Here is a 23,295-nt window from a genome sequence, read left to right on the forward strand (position 1 = left end):
AGGAGAGGCGGAGTGTGTGGGAGGGGGCCGCAGAAGGGGGGTTCTGTGGCGTTCCCGCTGCCTGTGAGCCAGGGCCACCTGGGGATGCCCCATGTCACTCAGGCATTCACAGGTTTACGAGACTCCATTATTCTTGCTCACTGTTCTCAGCATTTCATGTGAGTCATTTCCTACAGGGGCCCCTTTCATCATAGTGGACCTGACAGTAGGTACCGATTCTGAAAACCCTGGGGCCTTTGTTTAGAGAGCACTTGTTTCAGCCACTACTCTTTATAGATGGGATCCAGAAAAGTCACCTGCAGTAACCAACCCATGAACATTTACTGAGGCCCTCACATGTAGGTCAGGCCCAAACACTGCCTTCACGGAGTCTGGATGTTTATTCAGGCTCACACACCTGGGTGGCTGCAGAGCTGGGACCGCAGATCACTGCCCTTGCCACTCAGACCATAATGAGTGTGCCCAACAAGTCCCTTCCCCATACGTATGGAGTCAGAGTAGTGCAGCTTGAAGGCATAGCTTACACTAGGAAATAAGGACTTTTAAAAGAAGGTCTAGATACAGTCATTTATATCATAAAAACAGTCAGCTAAATCCATTTTGCTTATATGGGACTGGGTCTGGCTCACCCCTTCAAGCCATCATGAAGGCAGGAAACAAGAGAACCCTCATCTATTTTAATTATGAAACTCCAAGACCACTGTTCTCTGTAATGAATTGTGGGGGACAGGTCACTGCTTCAGGACTTCATGAGCCAGCACTCAACAGCACAGTAGAATCCTGTGCCTCTGGAAGGTCTGTCAGCATTTGCCCAAATGGGTGCAGCCCTGCTGGTGTGTCTTTGACTTCAAGATAGGGCAGGTACTTTAGGCTCCACAGTGCGGAGGAGCTGGGTGAACTAACTGCAATGCCATTGCATCTCATTAGGCCCAGCTGTCTGCTGCCTCTAGGAAGGCAGGCTGTAATTCCTTCACCCACCATTGAGAACTAGAATTCCCTGAAAGATGAACTGGTGTAGGATAGTGATTTTCAATTTTAATGGGGTTTGAGGAGAGAGAGATTCTTTACTTGTTTGCTTATTTATTCATTTATTTGTCTGTCAAATATCTATGTGGTATGAACTAGGATGGGGATGGACAATGAGCCCTGTGGAATTTTTAGGTTAGCAGGAAAATAATCACAAATGATCTAGGCCTTTCAGGAAAGGGGAAAGGGACAGTCCTACTTTTTTTTTTCCTTACCTATATAATATAGTATCTAAAAACAAGATAACCTTTAGTGTTTTCTTGATATAACTGGAGATTGACTCTCCGTGGTGCTAGTGTGAGATCTGTTCGGTGGCAGTTCTCACAGGCCTGCTCCCGGACGTGCTCTGGCTGGGAGTGGCATGCGTAACAGCCTGCAGGAGCATGTATGCTGTCCAAGGATGCTGCCCACTGCCGTATGGCTCCCAATGATGCTTTTGACATCCACTTGTCCTGAGGTTGCTTTCCAGCTCCTCTTTGGTGCCAGGCATTCTTGAGGTGCTGGGAATAGATGGTGACAGCCCCAGAGAGGAGTCAGATCGTAGTATCTGATGTGGCAGCACATCCTAGGAGGGTGCAGTGATGGGGAGGGAGGTATCACTTCCAAGAGTCCATTTTTTAATGAAATTGAATAGATTTGGTGATCTTGAGGAGGTGATGGAGCAGACCCTGAAGATACTCCCTGACTGGCAGCTAGCTAGCTGAGGGGAGAGAGGCCAGGGGCGTGGGACAATCCAGGACCCTCACAGGCGTCTTGTCTAGCCACACCATCCTTTTTTCTATGCTTTATTTTTCTTCTTGACATTTAATCAGTAACAGACATTCTAGGGACAGTGCTTCCCATGGTCTTTTCAGGTCCTGTTCACAGAATTTCACAGGCCATACTTGACGCCTGTCCATCTAGAAGGACACAGAATTCACTGTAAGGGCAGTATCAGAGTAGTGTCATATATTCACATGAGCATGCTCTTAGCACTCCATTAAGCTCAGGACTCTTCTCTGTCCCTCTTACCTCAGGTGACAGCTCAGGTGCCCGGAAGGAGGCTCATCTTGAGAAGGTATGGCTCTGCCCTGTCCCAGGCTTTTGGTCTTCCAAGGGCTGTGCTTGGTCTTGAGTCACCACACTCAGTGGAGCCCAGAGCTGCTGTCCCCAGCAGGTTTCCATAGTTCCTACAAGTCCAGATGCAGGTTATCAGTCAGTTGCCCAGTGACATACTAGGTTAGGGGGACAGACCTGGAAAGTTAACCTAAGGTCAAGTTCTCTAACAGAAGAAGAAGGGATTTGTTAAAACTTTGCCCACATTGTATTTTTTTCCTCTTAAATTTGCTTATGTCTTACTTCACTAGAACATAAATTCTTCTTGGGTAGAAATTTTTATGTTTTGTTTGGGGACCTATTTATATCCTTTTTTTTTTTTTTTAGTGCCAGATATTGAGCTCAGGGTTTTGAACATGCTTGGCAAGTACTCTACCCCTGAGCTACGTTCCCAGCCCTTTTCAGTTTTTGAAATTTTAATACAGGGTCTTGCTACATTGTCCAGGCTGGCCTCAAACTTACAATCCTCCCGGCCTCAGGCTCCCAGCCAGGATTACTGGTCACCACTGCACCCTGCTCAGACCTGTCCCTTTAACAGTGTCTGGTGTGTGGTTGTGCATGAATGGCCTCATGAGTCATGTACTTTTCATTTTTGGCTGAGATGGCTGTGGCTCATAGATGCCTACCTGACACTGTAGTTTGACTGTGTTGAGAGCTGGGGTGCTGAGCACTGTGCTGAGTGCCAGGGGCATGACATAGACAGATGGCCTGGACTGGCTTTGTGGAACTCACTGCTTCTTCTGTTGCTCCTTGGAAGGGGACAGGGAGATGTGAAAAGAGCATCTGGTTCTTCCTGAGCACAGTCTCACTCTGTTCAAGGAGGGTGTACAGTGCCTGGTATCAAAAAGTTTCCTTGGGGGGGGCTGAGGGTGTGGCTCAGTGGTAGAGCACTTACCTAGGTAGCATGTGTGAGACTGGGTTTGATTCTCAGCTCCGCAGATAAATAAAATAGAGGTCCATTGACAACTAAAAAACATTTTTTTAAAAAAGTCACCTGATTCCACACTCTAATTTATTAGAGGTCGGGCCTCTGCTTTCTGCCTGCCTCTGAGATTAGGGGTGCTTGCAGTAGTGTGGCTTTCTTATCATTCTTCAAGCAGGTCCTGAGAGAGCCTTTTCTTCTGGGAAGTTCCCAGCATGGTGGAATTTTGGTGCTTGTTGGCCTCCTTACTTAAGTCTAGGTCCACATCTGGATGGGATTCCAGAGTTCCCACAGCAGGAAAGGGTTTCCAGGGCTTTATTGCTGAGAACATTTATTCCCCCAGCCTGCAGACCTGAGTGTGTTTTAGACAGCAAGCATGTGTCTCCTGCAGTCGGAGCCTCACAGGGTGAAGCTGGATACAGAAGCTTGTGAGAATATTTTGTGTGGCCTTTGTGTGCCCGGCTTGGATAGACCGTTAAAATGACATGTGTGCTGGGAAAGAGGAATTCACACCTTGTCTGGGCAAGAAGGAACAGGTCCCGGAACCTGTCAGTCTGGTGACTCATTACCACCTGTGCAGAGCAGGTCTCCACATCCCCACGCAGGTGGCGTGGGGGGAAGGAGGGTGCAGCCTGCAGCACCCCTATCCTGCTGCTTAGCAGAGCTCACTGACCTGCTTTTCCCCTTCCCTGGCTTAGGCGCCAAGTGCATTAATATTTAGTAAGAAGGTGGGATCAGAGTGAGGTCCCACTTTTTTAAAGGAATATTCCATACCTATTTTTAAAAAATCATGATTTTCTTTCCATTCTTGTATAGCAGAGATATTTTTAGTGAATGCTTACAGAGAATTTCTGAGACAGATTAAGCTAAAGCCCAGAAAATGAGATGTTGGAAGATTTCTGACTCTTCTTAGGCATTACTAGAACCTTCTATTGAAAAGGAGAAGGGCTGACTATGTTTTCTTACATGTGCCTGCCTTTATTTTAACATGATGCTATCTACCATAGATCTGCCCACCAGGAGGAAGCCTGTAGTATAACTGTTCTCAGAGCAATCTCCTGTATTACACTACAGTTTTTCAAAATTAATGAATTAGTTTTTTCAATTGACATTTGGTTGTTTCATCTTCTTCTGTATTTTAGGTTTAAATTTTTACTTTGCATTCACAAGTGCCTCTGGCAGCAATTCTCTAGGTTGGTGCAGACACCCTGTACCTTTCTTCTGCTAGCTCTCCTTCCTTCTGCTCCCTTTGGCATGATGTGCATCTTCTCTGCTTGTGCTGGGTGGCTGACGGTCCTGGTAGCTGGTTCTCCTTTGAATCTTCCTGGCCAATTAGCATCAGAAGGAGCAGATCCCTGTGAGTGGGAAACAAGCAGTTAAAATGCCAGGAAGAGACTAAGCTGGGTTTCTTCTGAAGAATACCCAGAAGAAAGCATTAGCTTGACCTAGTGAAACCTGAATGGCAGATTTTTTTTTAAAAGATGTGATTGTTTTTTGTTTGGATAGGAGGTGTCCCCCACAAATCCTGTGTTCAGGCAGGAATATTCAGAGGTGAACTGATTGGATTGCGAGAGCTGTAACTTAATCAGTCTATCCTAGTTTGAATGGACTGACTGGGTGGTAACTGTAGGCAGATGGGACATGGCAGGAGGACATGGGTCACTGGGGGTGTGCCTGGAAAGATCCACCTTCTCTGAGGCCCCTTCCCCTTCTCCCTGCTTCCTGGCCACCATGGATGGAACAATGCTTCTCTACCATGATGTTCTGCTCACCTTGGGCCCAGAGTAATAAATTGGCCAACCATGGACCAAATCTCTGAAACCATGAGCCAAAATAAACTTTCCCTTCTTTAAGTTGTTCTTGTTAGGTATTTTCATCACAGCAATGAAAAGCTGACTAACACATATTGCTTTCAAGCACATTCTGGGCTAGAAACCAAAAACAAACAAACAAATAAAAACCAGAAAACCCAAATTATCATCTACTCAGTTCCATGAATGTTGATTGGAAACCCACTAGGTAAGCTCTGGGAAGATAAGATGAATAGAAAGTGTTCTTTGAGCATATGGGAAGATTAGGATGTTAATGAAAAACTCCATCACCCCCAGGAAAGTACTATGGCCAAGGGAGGTGCTGGGGGAGAAGGAAGAGTGGCTCACTGCATAGTGAGAGCAGCAGGTTTACCAGAAGAACTGGTCTTTGAAGGAGGGATGAGGCTTACCCTCTGATGGTGGCCTTATGGGAGGTGGAGGAGGACAGAGGTCATGGCTAAGGGTGAGTCTGCCAAGCAGATCTTCCTGTGCTTGGGAGAGGCAGCGCTGTCCAGCACTGACTCTGGATCCACCTGCCCAGGTCTGAATGCTTGCTCTTCTGTTACTAGCAGTGGGTCACAGGTAAGTCACCTTACCCTCTCTCCATTTTAGTTTCTTCATCTGCAGCTGGTGATAATAATACTAGTACCCACTGCATAGGGCGGCTGGGTAGACTGAGATAGTGATGACAATGTGTTTAAACAATGTCTGGCGCATACTCAACACTGAAAAGGTTTTATAGATGAATAACTAAAACACTGCAGAGTGAAGGATTTGTCAGCACCTATAGAGGAAAAGGCAAGAATTGGCAGCTGAGAAATCTGGGCAGATGGTTGTGACAGTGGCAGCACAGTTTGGGGTCCTCTCATAGAAAAGACACAGTAAATCAACTGCAAAACCCAAAACCCACAAACAACATTTACAGCAAAACTAGATGACAGCCGGGCATGGTAGCGCATGCCTGTAATCCCCAAGACTTGGGAGGCTGGGGCAGGAGGATCACAAGTTCAAGGCCAGCTTCAGCAACTTTCTGATGTCCTAAGCCATTTATTGAAACCCTGTCTCAACATAAAAATTAAAAGGGCTGGGGATGTGGAGATGTACTCAGTGGTTAAGTGCCCCTGAGTTCCATCCTCAGTACTCCTCTCCCTGCAAAAAAAAAAAAAAAAAAACCTATCACATAGATGAAAGGCATCCTCATGAGCCTCGGAATCAAGCCGGTGTTTGATTGCATTTGTGTGGAAGAGAGCAGAGGAAGCAGTGAGACATCCCCAAAGAACAAGTGTTCACTGGAAAGCTGCTCTGGCCTACAGCTTGGGCTTAGGAGCTAAAAGTAAGAAGGGTTTTGCTCAGTGAGGTGTAGGAGGCTGAAGCAGCCTGGCCCCTCTGAAGACTTGAAACTACCCCACTGGAGCCCTTTTGGGGGACTGGGTCCCACCATGAGGAGAAACTGCTGAAAATAGAACGAAAATTGACCAAGAGGTGACATAAGAGACAAAAGAACAAGAAGGTAGAGATCAGAGTCAGGAGAGGGAGGGATGGTTGTAAAGCAAGCTGCTTATGTATTAGCATCTTCATTGAGGTGTAATTTGTAACTCCTATTACCACTATTCAAAAATCTACTTGTCATAGTGCAGTTCAGGTGTTTTAAATAAACCATACGGCTGTGCGGCCATCTCCACAGTGCTTGTTTAGAACGTCGCCATCACTCCTTCACACCTGTTTCCAATCAATCTCCACCCCACGCCTAGCCCTCGTGCGCTACCCGTCTCTGTAGACTTGCCTTTTCTAGAAATTTTGCATACAAATATCCAAGAATAAGTCAGTGAGTCTCACTTCCTTCACTTAACATAGTGACCCTGAGGTTCCCTGTGTGACTTGTGTCAGTAGGTCGTCCTTTTTGTGGCTGAGCAGCTCCTCATTGTGGATAGACTTCATCGCCCTCCCCAGGCACGTCACCCCCTGGCTCCAGTGAAGAACGCCCTGTGAACATGCCGTCCAAATCCTCCTGTAGACATGCTTTCATTCCCTTGCACAGGTTCACGGGGGTTGAACTGGTGGGTCATGTGGTATTTAGCTTTTTAAGGAATTGCCCACCTGTGTTCCAAAGTGGCTCTACCATTGAACATTTCCAACTGGTAGCTATGACGAGGCTCCAGGTTCTTTCCATTCTCTTCAACACTTGTATTGTCAGGTTTTTTAATTAGAGCCATTCTAGTAAGTTTGTAGTTGCCCGCTGTGATTTTAATTCATATTTTCCGAATGATTAATGATGCTGGTAACTGGTGTCATTAGCTAATGGGCACTGTCCCTTCATCTTCTGAGGTGAAACCTCTCTTCAGACCGTGGGGCCCTCTTTTCATTTGGTTTGTCTTCCTATTGAGCAGGAAGAGTTCCTCATATATTCCAGATACAATTCTTCTGTCAGATTTATGTTTTATGAATATTTTCACCAGTCTGAGGCTCATGTTTTCATTTTTTAAGTGGTGTCATTTAAAGAGGAAAAGTTTTTTCACTTCAGTGAAGTTCAGTTTGTCAGTTTTTGCTATGATAAGAGAATTTTGTCTGAAACCAAAATATTTTTTTCCTTTGTCTTATTCCTGAAGTTTTATAGATATAGTTTTTATATTTATGTATCTAACCTGTTTTGAGATAATTGCCTACAGTGTAAAGTAAGAATCTAAGTGAACATTTTGGCTTTTAGATGTCTAATAGTCCAAATACTGTTTGTTGAGATGCCTGCTCTTTTCCCATTGAATTGCCTTGACACTTTAATAGAAAATAAATCAATCGAATGAACATAAATGGATGGTTTCTGGAGTCCATTCTTCTCATTGATGTGCATGTTCAGTCCTGAGCCAGTAGTTCCACAGTGTCTGGACACTAGAGTTTTGAGATTAAATGGTGTAAGTCCTCCAACTTTTTTCTCTTTCAAAATTATTTTGGCTATTTTCAGTTTTTTACATTTCCAAACAAATTTTAGAAGCAGCTTGTCAGTTTCTACCCAGAAAGGTCTGCCAGGATCTTGATAAGGCCAATGGTGAATCTAGATCAATTTGGGACTTGACTGTCATGTTAATAGCAGCAAATCTTCAATCTAATGTCTCTCTGTTTAGATGGCCTGTGATTTCCCTCAAAATGTTTTATGGTTTCAGTGTACAGGTTTTGTGTTTTTGATTTGTAAATATGTTATTCATTTTATGCTTTTGCAAATAGAATGGCTTAATTTCGTTTTCAGATGATTATATAGAAATACTGTTGGCTTTTGCATGTGGAACCTACTATCATCCTCAACATTGCTAATCTCATTAGTGCTTATGATTTTTAAAAGCTCATTTAGGATTTTTACATATGAGGTCATTTTATTTGTGAAGGTCAAGAGTTTTCCTTCCTCCTCCCAAGTCTGGGTGCCTTTTCTCTTATTGCCTGGTGGCACTGTCAGGAACCCCCAGGCAAAGTGGATGGCAGTGCTGGGGCAGCGTGCTTGCCTGTTCCTGATCTTGGGGGAGCCCTCAGTCTCCCGCCATTGCATGTGGTGTCGGCTGGAGGTTTTTGATGGGCGCCTCTTTGTCTCAATGACTTTTCTAGATTTGAAGTCCAACTGACCTTGGTATGGTCACCTTGCTTCTGTCCCAGGTACTGTTTAATAGTATTGTAGCTCATCCAGCCTCTTTCAACCTATTTGGGTCTTTGAATTAAAGTATTTCTCTATATATCTTACATTATGTGGTTGGATGTTGTTTTATCTCATATATAATTTTTGTCTTTGAATAAAGTATTTGGTCATGCATGTTTAATGTAGCTGTTGATGTGACTGAATTTATATTTACACTTTTTCTCTTTGTTTCTATATATGTCATATCTTTTTGGATTCTTCAGGCCTCACCTACTATCATCTATTGAGTTAGAAAATGCTTTTTATTATATGCCACTTTTATTCCTCCACTTTTCTTTTCTTGCAGTCCTGGGGATTGAACCCAGTAGTGCTCTACCACTGAGATACACCCTCAGTCCCTTTTGTTTTTATTTTGAGAAAGGGTCTTGTTAAGTTGCTAAGGTTGGCCTCAAACTCAAAATCCTCCTGCCTCAACCTCCTAAATATATGGGATTGCAGGCATGCACCTCGGCTACAATATATGTACACCTTAAATCATCACAGTCTACTTCAGGTCAAGAGTAACCTGATTCAGTAAGATACCGAAACTTTATTTCAGTATAGCTCCATTTGCTCCCTTCTTCTGTGTGCTGTTAATGTCTTTATTTTATAAACACAACAGTACAGTACACTATTTTTTCCTTTGTGTAATCTTTTTTTATAGAAAGTTTTAAAAGATTAAAAAATCATATGATGTAGTCTTCTATGTTTATCCACATCATTGACATTTTGGGTACTCTCATTAATTTACTCCGGTGGAGTCACGTTACCATCTAGTTTTCCCTGTGGTCTGAAGGACTCTTAGAACTTTGATTTGGCCAGGTGTTTAAACTATGAATTCTCACTTGTGTGTGTAGGGTGGGAGGGGAGCTGCTTTCATTTTCCTATTTTCATTTCTTTTTTTTCTTTTTGTCCTTGTGGTGCTGCTGGGCAAGAACTCCCCGCTGAGCTGCACCCCACACCTGGAATCTGTCTCTGAAGCCTGGTTTTGCTGGATGCATAATTCTCAGTCCCCAGGGTTCTTCCTTTCAGCACTCTGAGTGTTCCCTTCCTGGGTCTGGTGACTAGGCACTGTTTTCTCATTGTTGCTCCTGGTGTGTAACTGATTGCTTTGGAGTCGTTGCTTTCAGGATTTTGTTTTGCCTTTATTTTTTAGAAGTTCATTAGTATGTGTCTCTGTTCATTTTCCTTCCATCTCTTTTCTGTAGAATGGATCAAAGCCGCTATTGAGCCTATTTAGGGAATTTTTCATTTTAGTTGTGATGCCTTTCAACTTCATTTAGTGACTTTTTATACTTTCTGTTGATCTATTAAGAATCCCTATTTATCATTGTTATCTTTATTTTCTTTAAGTCTTCAAAGATAGTTTCCATTAATTCTTTGATCATGCTTATAATTAATTACATCTTTGAAGTACTGTTGTACTGTTGGGCCTCTTTGGAGTGAGTTTACATGGATCACTTTTTCTGAGCAGGATCGTATTCCCTTGTTCCTTTGCACATCTCATGACAGATATAATACAAAATGGAAATACACATAGTACATTTTAAAATGGAAGGCTGATAACATGCAGAAAACAAGTTTAACTTTTCCATAGTGGTATTATTAGTATTGTTAATCTGAAACTATTTTGTATATATGTAATAAAGCAGCTGAATAGTTATGGGATGTCTAATCCTATCATTCTCTATCCTTGAGAACTGGGATTCTTAGTATAGGAGAAAGACAAACAAGTTTAAATTAGAAGTAACCAAGGAAACCCTGGAATCCTGAATTTGAATGATTGCATTGGAAATGTTAGTATGAAGTCATGAGGTATTTGTGGGAGGGTATGACTGTGACTGACCCATTAACAATGACCATTCTTATGGCCTACATTGTGATCTTCAAGTATCATATTCTAATAAAGGAAGCCTTACTCCAGTCCTGTGGCAGGGATGTATACAGTGAGCTTGGGATATCTTTACATGCATGCATCCAGATAGCAAGGAAACTATCAGAGGTCATGGTAAAGGGACTCAGGTCAAATATGGAGCAGTTTGAACTTCAAGAAGGATAAAAGTTAGCTGGGTATGGTGGCACAAGACTAATCCTAGCTACTGATGCTGAGGCAGGAGGATCACAAGTTTGAGGCCAGCTGGGGCAGCTTAACAATAATAAAAAGGCTGGGAGTTAGTGCCATGGTGAAGTGCTACTCTCTAGTTCCACAAAAAAAAAAAAAAAAAAAAAAAAAAAGAAAAAGAAAAAGAAAAAAAAGAAAAGAAAAGAAAGAAAGATAAAAATTGCAATTGCAATGGAGTTATCAAATACATTTAAATTCATGAATTCTAATTCAGTATCTTGAAAACTAAATAAATCAACGGAAAGAATCAAACATTTTACTGTGTGCCCTGAGCTATTTACTAGAAAGCCAAATAGTTGAAGGAATATATCTGCTTATGAAGTTATTCCAGGTAAGAAATGAAAATGCAGTGGAGAATTAGCATCTCACCATTTTGTAACTGCCAGTGGATTGGTGCATCTACGTTGTGCATGTCAAGGGCTGCTACCATCAGAACAAGAGCATGAGCATGCCACGCCCACGTCCTGCCAAAGAGATGGAACCTGAATTGATCAAGCCTCAGGAATGACAGAGAAGAGAGGAATATATTGAACTGAACCAGGAGTGTGCAGTTTTCTAGCCTGTGGGAGACTATAGGCCGAGCAGCTTAGATGATGTAAGGACAAGAGAGAGGCAGAGGGGAACATTTAAAATAAGAGAGGTTTTTAAGGGATCGTCAAACACATCAAAGTGGGCAAACCTAACCTATGATGGAAGGAAGAATACTTGAGTGGCTGAAGCACTAAGAAATGTAGTGAAGCAGTTATAAAAGTCTGGATAGTTGTCACTTTCAGGTGGAGAGGCCTGTTCACTTTTTTTTTTTTTTTTTAACTTGGAAGGTGATTACAAGGGTAATAATTCCCTAAGTGATGTGTTTGTTTTATGTAGCTTTCTGTGTCTGTATTTTACACAATAAAAAGATTAAAAAAGAATTGAGTATTGCCTGTATTTCTACCTCTAGTAATGGGCTTTATGTGCTAGATTTTAATATCCTTGAGCCTGGGCAAGTACACAAGTCTTTTTAAAAGAAACATGGTTTACTTGCACAAAGCTGATCAGTTTTGAGAGATCGTTAATGCCCTTGAAGTGGTTTTTGTGGGTGTGAAACAAATGGTGAGAATATGAATTGGTCCCTCTTATTATAGTATTGAAATTAAGTCTACTTAATTTATCACGTAATCTCATGCCCTCATTTTATATACTTGTATCTATCAATAAACATTGTGATACTTGAAAAAAAAAAAAAGAATAGAGGGGCCAATAAAAGATAGAACAGTGTCCAGCTTAGGGCAGGGGTGGAGTCCCTGAGGCCATATTCAAGTCCAGGCTCAGGCACCAATGGCAGAGCTAGGAGGCTGGCCTCTCCCTTCCCGCCAGACTCATTTCTCCTCTCAGGTGTTAAGGACAGTGAATCCCTACCTGCCACAGCAGGTTGGCAGGAATTATCTAGAAGAGTGGTTGGGGCATGTGGTGAGTTGGCTGAGGGCTAATAGTTACTGAGCAGCCACTATTGCCTCTTGGTGTCCTCTTGGTGGCCTGTGGGCAGGGGCGAAGCTGGCTGCTTATGTCACAGCACATGGGGACCTGTTCTCCCTCCTGGAGAAGCCAAAATCCTAGTGAATGGCGGCTCTTCTGGGGCTTGAAAACAGCTTGTTCCCTTGAGCAAGGTGTGCCCTGGGATTGCATCTGCCCTGCCCTGCCCTGCCCTGCACTCACTTAAGACTTTTTCTATAGATGAGTACTGTTTTTTGTTACTGTGACTAAAAGACCAGTCCAGAATAATTTTAGGGGAGGAAAAGTTTATCTGGGGGCTCTTGGTTTCAGAGGGGTCTCAGTCCACAGACAGCAGGCTCCATTCCTCAGGGCCTGAGGTGACGCAGAACATCTTGGTGGAGGAGTGTGGTGGAGGGAAGCAGCACACTTGATGATGAGAGAGCAGAGAGAGAGAGAGAGACTCCACTTGCCAGATACAAATATATACCCCAAAGCCACGCCCCCAATGCCCCCTTCCTCCAGCCACACCCCACCTGCCTCCAGTTACCACTCGGTTAATTCATCAGGGAATAATTCACTGATTGGGTTAAGACTCTCACAACCCAATCATTTCCCCTCTGAACCCTCTAACATTGTCTCACATGTGAGCTTTTGAAGGACACCTCACATTCAGACCATAACAGGCACAAAGAAGCCTGAGCTCACTGTTTGAAGGGGTGGTCATGAATCTGACCAGGAGGAGCTGGGCAAACGAGTCATTGTATGCTATGTTGTCACCCTCTTATCAGTGCCAGCCTCACCATCTGACACCATCTTTCCTGAGTTCTGCTTCTGTTGTAAAGCTCAGGCCTTGCAAAGAGGTCTTCTGCTCTCCTTTGGCCACCCACCCCTGGACTCCCTTTCTGTGGACCAACTGTGTCCAGGCACAGAAATGGCCATGGTGCAGCCCTGAGCTGTTCCTTGTTGCTCTCGAGGCTCTGTGGGACACTTGATTTTGGATCGTGGAGCTAGCCATGTTTTCTAGCTTGTTTTCAGGCTTCTGCACAACAGGGATTATCTTCAGCTCACTGGGACTGTACTGGGGTTGAAATCCCAACTCTCCTGTTTATGGACTGAATACCTGAGGGCATGTGGCCCAGTCTTTCCAAGTGTCTGTTTCCTCCTGTGTAAAACTCAAATCAGAAGAAAATGTTGACGTAGTATAGAATAGAAGCCATTTGTGATTTTAAAGTGTTCTCTGTGAAAGCAGAGATTTTCCAGTGTACCAGTGATTGCTTTGGCTTTTACCCAGTAAATGTTTACATGGGCAGTGAAGGGCCGGACGGCATGTGGTGGGAAGCATCGAATGGCTGGACAAGGTGGGATTGACGTGTTTTGAGCAGCAGGCCAGGAGCGCTCCAGGAGCCAGCCCACTCAGGCACCAGAGGAGGCGTCCCATTTCCCAGCTGAGGAGAAAGCCGTTGCAGCTGACTGAGTGGTCCCATCCTGCCCAGGGTGTCTGCCTGACCGTGTTTCCAGATGTCTCACATTCCATTCTCTTCTCTGGATCACCCTTAATCTTTGCCCCTTTCTTCTTCTCTATCTCCAAATTATTAGCCTTTCTCAGGCCCAGCAAGTGTGGTGGGGCTCACAGGAATGTGTGAGAGTCCCTCTGGGCACCGTGCTGCCTCAGGCTAGAGGAGAACATTGGAGGTTATTACTGAACACTTTAATGGCAAAGATTTTCCCTCCCCTGCTGGATTTGAAATGGGAAACTGGACAGGCCTGGCTGAGCCCATCATCCAGAGTTGCTGCCTTGCTTGACCTCTGGCACCTTTCTCTTCACCCTCCTCTGCTACCTGCTTCCTTCAATGTCCTTTTTGCCTTTCTCATCTGCACAGCCCAGGGGACAACTGGTTGAGCAGGATAGACCACATTCCTTTCTCTGTGTGATTTGCTGCTGGGGATGGATGAGCATTTGAAGTCACCTTGCTAGAAGACTCCTTCTACCCTGGACTGACAGTCTCCTAAGCTGTCATTGCCTTTGAGGATGAGCAGTACATTGGCCTGGTGATGTCATTGTCCTGTGTCTGTGGGGAGCCCCACCTCATGCAGCAGGCCTCTGGGGCTCCTGCCTCCTTCTGTCCTCCAGCTCAGGCTGGGCTGCAGGCTCTGCCCACAGATGGAGTAAGTTGTGCTGCGCTCAGCTCTTCTCTTTTCAGCTGTGTGCCACAAGCTCATGAAGCTTCAAGGGGTTGCCACCCAGATTCCCGTTGCATAGTTTGCTCTGGCCCTCCTTGATGACCTCAGAACACATCCAGATGTCATCTGTGCACAGTGAGGACTCACTTGCCAAACACCCTTGGTTTCCTCTACTGCAGAATCGCAGTCGTCCATGGCCTTTGGTGGAGGAGACACTGTATCCATCCCGCTGCATCTCAGGAGGGGTCACCATCATCTCACTGGACAAAGACATTTGTACTGTCCTCATCTGACATCAGTTGTTGCATTTTGTCATTGTGAGCCAAACCTGTGAATTAGATAGGAGAGTTCCTGGGATGTGGTCGGCTTTCAACAAAGAGTTAAGTGAATGAGTGAATCAGACTGCAGAATACCAATTTTTTTGGCGGTGGTGTGGGATACCGGAGATTGAACTCGGGGCACTCAACCATTGAGCCACATCCCCAACCTTATTTTGTATTTTAATTTAGAGACAGGGTCTCATCTGAGTTGCTTAGCACCTCACTTTTGCTGAGGCTGGTTTTGAACTCGTGATCCTCCTGCCTCAGGATTATAGCTGGGATTACAGGATGCTGGGATTATAGGCATGTGCTACCATGCCTGGCTGGAATACCATTTCTTTCTTCAAAATTAAAAATGACTCTAAAGAAGTCAAGGAGGTTTTTATGTGCTATAAATTGGCTGAAAGGTAAACTCAGGTATATATATCTTTATTTTATTTATTTGTCTTTATGTGGTGCTGAGGATGGAACCCAGGGCCTCGCACACACTAGGCGAGCACTCTACCGCTGAGCCATAACCCCAGACCAACTCAGGTTTTTTTTAAAGTGCTATAAATTGTCTGGAAAGTAAATTCCTGAATTCTAAAAGTTTTGTGAGCAGTGGCAGATTTTGAGGATCACAGGAGTAACAACAGTAAATACTGAAAAACACTTTCTACACATATTAACTTGTTTAATGCTTACAACAAATCAGCAAAGTGGGTATGGTTGTTCTTTCCACTTTATAGATAATTTACTCCACTTTTTCATGAGGAAGACTCACTTGCTGAAATAGTCAGGCACTAGTCCAAAGCCGACGATTAGTAAATGATGTGGCCCGGATTTGAACCCGTGCGGTCTGGCCTCAGGGCCCCTGTACCCATTAATTTTGTTTCTCAGAGTTTAAGTTCACAGACAAGTGTGTGGCTGCCCAGGTGAACACCTTGAAGGACGGTGTGATAGGATAGAGACATTCTGTTTGGTTTGCTTAAGGTATTGTTAGATGGAGGAATCCGAGTGTGTGGTGGACGCTTCTGGAGGAGGCTGAACCTCATCAGGACGTGGGTCGGTGGGCTGTGTGCTGCTGGCCTTCCTGCGCCCTCTTTCCTGGTGCCCTCTTTTTGGGCACCCTCATTTCCTGTGGTAGTCGTTCTCCCCTGCCCCCTATGGAATGAAGGTCGTTATCTTTTGCTGATTGACAAAGGTTGGAAAGGAAGAAGGACCTGAGATGGGACCAGTCTTCCCATATTTCGCGTTTGACCTCAGAATCCGAGTTGTGAGGGGAGAGCAGGGAGCAGCCCGAGTTGCTCTCTTCTTTCTGGCTCTGCTAGCCACTTGCCCACCTTTCAATGACAGCCTCCTGCATCTCACACTGGAGCACCAGCTTTTGTGTCCCTGTCCTGGCCCATCCAGTGTGAGCTCCTAGGGCCTCTTTGCCTTGTTGGGTTCTCTGTCTCTGGTGCCTGAGAGGCTACCTAATAATGTGGCGCCACTCAGCCTGCTGCTTGCTGTCCAGCTGCTGACCACATGTATAATTTAACTCCACTTTTGTCCCGAGGAAGCCTGAGTTGCTGAAGTAGTCCAAAAAATGTTGTTAAGCCTAGTACAACCCTCATTAGGTTTGCAATGAGACATCCGGAAGCTTCGCTTCTTGTTCACATCCCAGTGTGGATGGTTGTCACCCTCCATCACTACATCAAGGCTGCAGCTGGCTTGCTTTGTTGATCAGAGTCCTTTGCTAACGAGGCCAAGGTTGTGGGTTTGATCCCTGGCCCCTGACAGCAGCAAGCCATCTGTCTTCACAAATACACGTCACTGGATACCAGGCAAAGAGCCCGTACAGAGGGGGAAGCTGGAATCCATTCTGGGAAAAGGCTCCCTGACAGACAGAGGCGTGGCCTTCTGGACTGTGAAGGGTGTCGCGTCTTCTTTCTCTCTCCAGCTCTGGAGATCTGGTTTTGATTTCAAACTTATTCAAAATAGATGGTACTAAGGGCTACATAAATGAAGGAGAAATAATTCTCAAGCTTGTAAATAAGAGCAACTGACCTAGACATACGTGGTCTATTCCAATTTCTCTAGTGTTGTGAGTGTTGACAGTGTCCACAGCAGTGATAGGGTGTGTCTTGTGATGTAGGGAAGAAGAAATCTGCTTTAGTTGTCCCCTGGTAGTCACTAAAACTCTCCGCAGCAAGGAGGTTGGGAAAGAGATTTTTAAATACAAGCTGTGTTTGCTTTTTTCTTTCTTTTGGGCCAACCTGGCTTATTAATGTCACTGGATACCTGACTGGCTCTGTGAGGCAGTTGGGACCAGGAGAGGTGGGTTCAAAGAGGGTCTTGGCTCTCAAGACAGCTTGGTGGATGGACATAAATGTCAGTGAAAATTCAGTGTGGTCATTGCTGGTGAGGCTCATGCTGGGCAGCAGCCAGGAGTTGGTGTCTTGTCTCTTCCTGAGGCAGCCCCGGGTTTTGAAGGATGACTCAGAGTCCCTGGAACCCTGCAGGTAGAGAGAGGAGCATGAGGAGGCACAAGGGTTGGGGAAAGGGTTCCTGAAATGCCTTGGGTGGATGGGGGTAAAAAAAACCCTTGAAATCCTCATTATCCATTATCTGCACAGCTCTCTGGTTATTAGGCCCTCCTGCCCATGTGTGTCTTTTGATGCAAAAGGAGGGCCCTGCTCAGCCCCCAGACTACCAGGAACACCACTGAGGGCACTGGAGGCACTTTATAGATAGGAGGACCATTGCTGTGCTACCTGTCAGTCCTGCCAGTGAGAAAGAGGGGACAAGGACAGATAGAAGATGCACCCCCGTGGTCAGATCGCTCTGACTCATCCTTCAGCAGGTACTTACTGAGCCGCTCTGTCTGCCTTGGGGTATGGTAATGAGCAAAACAGAGATGTGTTATGGAGACACTTCCATTCCACTGGGGGTGAAACCTTCTTGGCTCCCTGAGCAGGAATGGAACCCTGTGCAGCGTGTGTCCTCAGAGACCCGCCTGGAACCTGATAGAAACATTGCTCAATCACTGTTGAAATAACCTACTGCTTAAGCAATTCGGAAGTGCCAGGTGGTAAGAAAGAACCTGGAAAAAGCCAAATAATTTTTTTGCTCTGAGAGACCTATTGTATTGACTTGTTCTGTAATTGATTTTTAGTTACAAAATTCTCAGCCAGGGGAGGAATTGAATTTACTCTGGCAGAGCTACCTTTTTCATATCACCCAGGGATTCTATATCTGTTAAGAAAAGTCTTTTATTCATAGCACAACTTTGAGTTTGCATGAAAATGGCAGGTATTGTTGAATTTAAGTGTATTGATGGCCTGGGTCAAACATTGAAGTCAGCAGATAATTTAGAGGGAACTGCTAAAGGGAATGGTTGTCTTTTCTCACCCTAGTCTCAAGAAACAAAGGAGAAAACAAAAGAAAAATGTGCTCATCTTGGCTTTGAACAAGCTGAAGAGTCCTCAAGGCCCCAGTTTCTCCTGGCCTTGGTTTTCCATTGCAATTTTGATGTTGGAGCTCTGGCTTCCTCCTGAATACCTTTCTCCCACAATTTGATAGTACAGACGACAGGAGATAATATTAAGAGCTGAGACTGTTCAGAGTCATAAAACACAACAGGGCAAAACTTGGTACAGCTACCAGCTTGCAGTAAGAATGTGAACTTTGGAATCCAACCTTGGAAAATGCTGCTGCAGGGCCTGGCACAGGACTGAAGCCTATTGCAAGCATGGAGGGTCAAGAGGGAGGGCCATATGCTGCAGAGTCAGTATCCTTCCAGGGTGCCCTGATGGCCTATGAGGGCCAGCACTGACCCTCAGGAAGTCATGCTTTTGGCGTGATCTGCGGGCCAGCAAGAAAACCCTGGAAGGAGGAGATTCAGAAGGAAGATGAAACCAGAAAAAGGAGAGGAGAAGAAAAAATGAAATTAGGTCAAGGGTGAAACAAGAGGTGTCCCCAGAGAAAGTGGTAGATTTTCTATCCCAAGGGAAAACAAGGGTTTGACCAGGAACAAGGCCGAGGGACACTCTACGGGCTGGGCCCAGCGCTGATGTCGGTGATGGTGATGTCTTTGGAGTGGAAACTGGGTGAGCCTGCCCGTATGGCTGAACCACAGCAGGCACTCAAGGGACTTGCAGCCCCTCCCACCTTGGTATTAGCCAAGGTGTCTGGAACTGTCCACCTGGAGGGAAGCACACCCAGCTCAGGAACCTTGCCAGAGCAAAGTGCAGACAATGAGACCTGAGCTCTGACAGCATGCCCAAGTGCCTGCCTGCTGCTGGAATGCTGGCAAGCACATTCCTTCTGAGAATAGTTCACCACAGTGAATTCTGACCTCATTGCACCACCCCGGTCAAGGGTGTTGAAATGGAATAAATGATCTCATGTCAAGGGTCTGTGGAAACCCTCAAAACCAGGGGAATTCCTTGGCTCCCCATCTTCATTTCAGAGTGGAAAGTTTAAGCGATAGTTCATTCTAGATGTTTAATGGATCTCAGCATTTAAGGACAAATTAATAGGTTAGAGATGTGGAGTCAATCATGTGGACTTGATTTCCCTTAAATTGGGTGATTTTGTAGGACTTAGAATGTAATTATTGCAGGCTCATTTCTTTCTTTTTTTCTTTGTTTCTATCATGATTATCTAACTTAAATTTTTTAAAAATTTTCTATTCCCAATGGCAACAGAAATGATTGAGTAACCTTATATGATTTTTAAAAAATATTTGAAGGGATCGGGCATGTAGCTCAGTGGCAGGGTGCTTGCCTAGCATGTGTGAGGCCCTGGGTTCAATCCTCAGCACTGACGGGGATGGGAGACTATCAAAATGTTTAAATGGTATATAAGGATTTTCTGAGAATTTTATGCCACATATTTGTGGCCTTTTCTAATACATAAGATGTTCCATCTTCTTCCTGCAGCCCTGCCTCTCCCCAGGTGGTGGTCATCCTCAGGGTTGTCCTCCTAGGGTGCCACATCATTTGAATGGGCCACAGCCTCAGGCCTTCTCCACTTTCTGGGGCTTGTTTTTTATAGCAGGACATCCCAGCTTGGGGAAGAATTTGATTCTGAATCCTAAATTCTCTCTAGGAATAAGCTGGAAAGAGTTTGAGAAAAGATTGCATTTGCTTTAAGGCTTCCTTAGGAATCCGCACCCAGTTGTTGGCTTTGCATCATCCTAGTCAGCACCTGCAGGTGTGGAGCCTTCCTTGGTTCGTCCACCAGAGGGCCTCCGTCCTGCATGGGAAAAACCATCCTGAGCTTTAAAGGGGGTTGAATTTCTCTGTTCATCATTTATCTCCCTTAGGCTGCCCAGGGGATTATTGTCAGCACCCATTTCAATGGATTGTCTTTAGAATTTTGAGCCAGTACCTAGGAGTGTCTAGTGAGCTGTTGTCACTGGTAGTCATAGAATTCATTATATATATATATATATATATATATATATATATATATATATATATATATAATAAATAAATTTGCACGCTAGTGGATCAGAATAAAGACCTGGGCGCTCTGGTTCACGCTTGCTCTGTCCTGAAGAGTCACATTTCTGGCATTGAGCTTAAGTTTCTTTTACCAGGAAGGTAACAGAGTATGATGGAAGCTCCCAGCATGTGCTCTCACCAGCCGCTGAACCTGAGCATCCCCTTTCTCTTTTGTGCAAGTTAGACTGCGTTGGGTTGTTTAGAGCTAGAAGATTCTGTGCTCCTGTAGCTGTACGAATGGCTTGTTCTGCAGGGAGGGCATAGGAGACATTCCGAATGGCCAAGGCCGTGAGCAGCCTTCCCTGTGTTCTAATGTCCAGCTTATCTCCTGTTCATTCAAGGCCTAATTTCCACCCTGCTAATGCAGTGCTTTTCCAGGGTCTTTAGTGATGCTGCCCCAGGCACATTCTACCTTTCAAAGCGCTGCTCCTTCTATACAGTGTGATCCGTGATTCTGGAATGAAGTTAGATTTCCAGAGCCTCACCCGTCCTCCTTAGCTATGGCTCTTTCCTCCCCCACTGTGTTACTTAAGAGAACCAAGCTCAAGTCCAAAGCAAATGTACGTTGTTGACTGTGAACACAGATCCCATAAAAACAAATGAAGGGGAAAGCAGAGTAGATTGTGCGTCCCAGGGCCTGTTGCCTAATTTTTATTCATGTCCCTGTTAGATTTCCTTATTGCTGCTTAGAGTCCTAAGCACAGCCTTTTCTTTTTATGCCACCATAAAGCTTCTGATCGGATATCATCTGATATGCGTGGGTGAGAGGACTCTGGGAGTGTTTACGTACCTATGCCAGTAAGCCATTATCTTCAAGTTCTGGCTGTTCTTGTGAATGAGAGCCCTGGGAAGTCATGTAGGTATAAGATATGAATTAATAACCCTCATGAGTGCTTGTAACTTACAGACCACATTTTGATTTAATACCTCTGCATGATTTAAAATGTCATCTGAGAAGAGAGCCAAATACTTAGGCATCTGCCACAGCCAGCAGAGGCTGGCTGACAGGTCTGCACCGGCTGACCCGTTCTCTGCCTCTTTGGAAAGATGAGATATGTTCTAATGAGCAGGTTATAAATATCACCGAGTTATGTCATAGGAGTGGTGGCACTCAATGTAAAGGGAGCAAGCTGGGAAGTGTTCCCAGCTACACAGACCAGGCTCAGCTTGCAGGGAGGACAAGTGGGGCCTGGACTTACCGACCAGGATGTTACTAAAGAATGATTTGTCTCTGAATGAAATGTGTCACCAAATGCATCTGTGGGGGTGTGGGGGGCAGTGAGATGAGACATGTCTGAGAGCAGGAAGGCACAGTCGACACACACTTGTTCTCAGAAGCAGCCTTCGACCCTTGGCATCTTTTTGTCGGTGGATTGGGCAAGTGGGTTTGATGGGTTTTCTAGGCAGTGACTACGTTCTGGAAAGTCAGCATGGTTGCTTGGGGGAACCCCTCAGTTTTCATCTCTTTGCCCACATTGCATACAGCAGCTTGCTGGTGCTCCTACCCCCGGGCCCAGCGTTGCCACCTGCCCTTCCAATGGAAGTACAGAGTTCAGTACCACTCTGTCAAAGCCACTGGAAATTTGAAGATAGACCCTTATAAGATATCTTGCTGTGTTTTGTTTGTTTGCATTTTTTGGCCTCAGAACTGATTTTCAGATTTTTCTTGAGGAAGTTTGATTGGAGTTAGGAAGCATAAAAGACCATCAATCTCAGGTCAGACTTTTCAGAGTTGGCCAAAGATGAATAGACACGTGCAGAATAATTGTTTCCTTAAAATCTAGCCAACAGCTTTCATGTAGACAAAATGCATCAAAATATGTGTATAAAATATTTAATACTAAGCCATGCCAGATGGAAATCCTGTCAAATTCTGTGTGCATGCAGGAACTTGACAAGAGGAGTCGGGAGATTTAGAGAGCTTCTCAGAGCGGTGGAAACGAGAACAACACAAAACCTGCGAATGGTAAGTGTGACTAATGACTTGGCTGGGGACAGTCACTAGGGCCCTCGTCTCACAGATATGTTCACTTTTACACATTGTTACATATCATATATATGTATATACATATATATAGCAATTCACTTATTTAAAATGTACAATTTGATGGTTTTTAGTATATTCACAGAATTGTTCAACTGTCACTAATATTTAATTTCAAATTGCTCCCAAAGGAAACTTATGCTTGGCTGGATGTGGTGGTACACACAGTAATTGTAGCTACTCCGGGGTCAGATGAGAAGGCTCACAAGTTCTAGGCCAGCCTGGGCAACTTAGCAAGACCCTATCTCAAAATCAAATGTGGAAGGGGCTGGGGATGTAGCTCAGTGGTAGAGCACCCCTGAGTCTAATTCCCAGTACCAAAAAGAAAAAAAACGAAAAAGAAAAGAAGGAAGCGTATACTCATTAGAACTCAGTTCCTACTCTCCCCTTCCATGAGACTTGACAACTGTTTATTTACTTTCCATTTCTATGAATTGGCCTACTTTGGACATATCATACAATTGGAATTATATAATGTTTGGTCTTTTGTGATTGGCTCCCTTTATTTAGCATAATATGTTCAGAGTTCTTCCTTGTTGCAGCTTTTATTAGTATTTCTTGTTATTGCTACGTAATATTCTGTGGTATGGACTGACCACGTTTTATGTACCCAGGCATCAGTTGGTAGACATTGTGAATAATGCTACTGTGAATGTTTATGTCCATGTTTTCGAGGGGACATGTGTGCCCTTTTTCCTTGGGCATATGCCCGGAAGCATTACTGGGTCACGTGGTAACTGGGCGTTTGACTGTTAAGGGTCTCCCAGACTGTTTCCCACTATTTTACATTCCCGCCAGCAGTTACGAGGGTTCCAGTTTCTGCACGTCCTCCCCTTCCCTTGTTACTGTCTTTTCAGTTGTGGCCATCTTAGTGAGTGTGTGGTGCTCTCTCCCGGGGGTTTTGACTTACGTGTCCCTGATGGCCACTGATGTGGAGCATCTTTCTTGAGCCTGCTGGCAGTCCTCTCCAGCTGTAAGAGCTGCATCCTGTGAAGCATGGGATGCAGGCCTCCTGGAGGCCATTGTGGGATGGGGTTGGCTGTACGCTTATGATTCCACCAAACCCCGGGGACAGAACCATGCAATTTGGATCCCAAGGGTTGCTTAGCTAATTATGTTGACCACAAAAATTAGAAGAGAAATATAAAAGGTATTTAAATATCTGCAGCTTGGCT

The 23,295-nt window shown here is 44.7% G+C and overlaps 1 protein-coding gene across 7 annotated transcripts in view; it reads left to right on the forward strand.

The window, feature by feature from the left end:
- The window catches only part of Ttc7b (tetratricopeptide repeat domain 7B), a 232,165-nt gene that overhangs the window by 80,374 nt on the left and 128,496 nt on the right, over positions 1–23,295 (forward strand). For all 7 annotated transcript variants that reach the window (XM_026394209.2, XM_026394208.2, XM_026394211.2 and 4 more), the window contains one exon: positions 21,964–22,042. In XM_026394209.2, coding sequence (XP_026249994.2) covers positions 21,964–22,042 — 79 coding nt within the window. The remainder of the gene's footprint in view (positions 1–21,963; positions 22,043–23,295) is intronic.

Source organism: Urocitellus parryii, chromosome 6 (assembly GCF_045843805.1).
Source record: "Urocitellus parryii isolate mUroPar1 chromosome 6, mUroPar1.hap1, whole genome shotgun sequence".
NCBI classification, from domain to species: domain Eukaryota; kingdom Metazoa; phylum Chordata; class Mammalia; order Rodentia; family Sciuridae; genus Urocitellus; species Urocitellus parryii.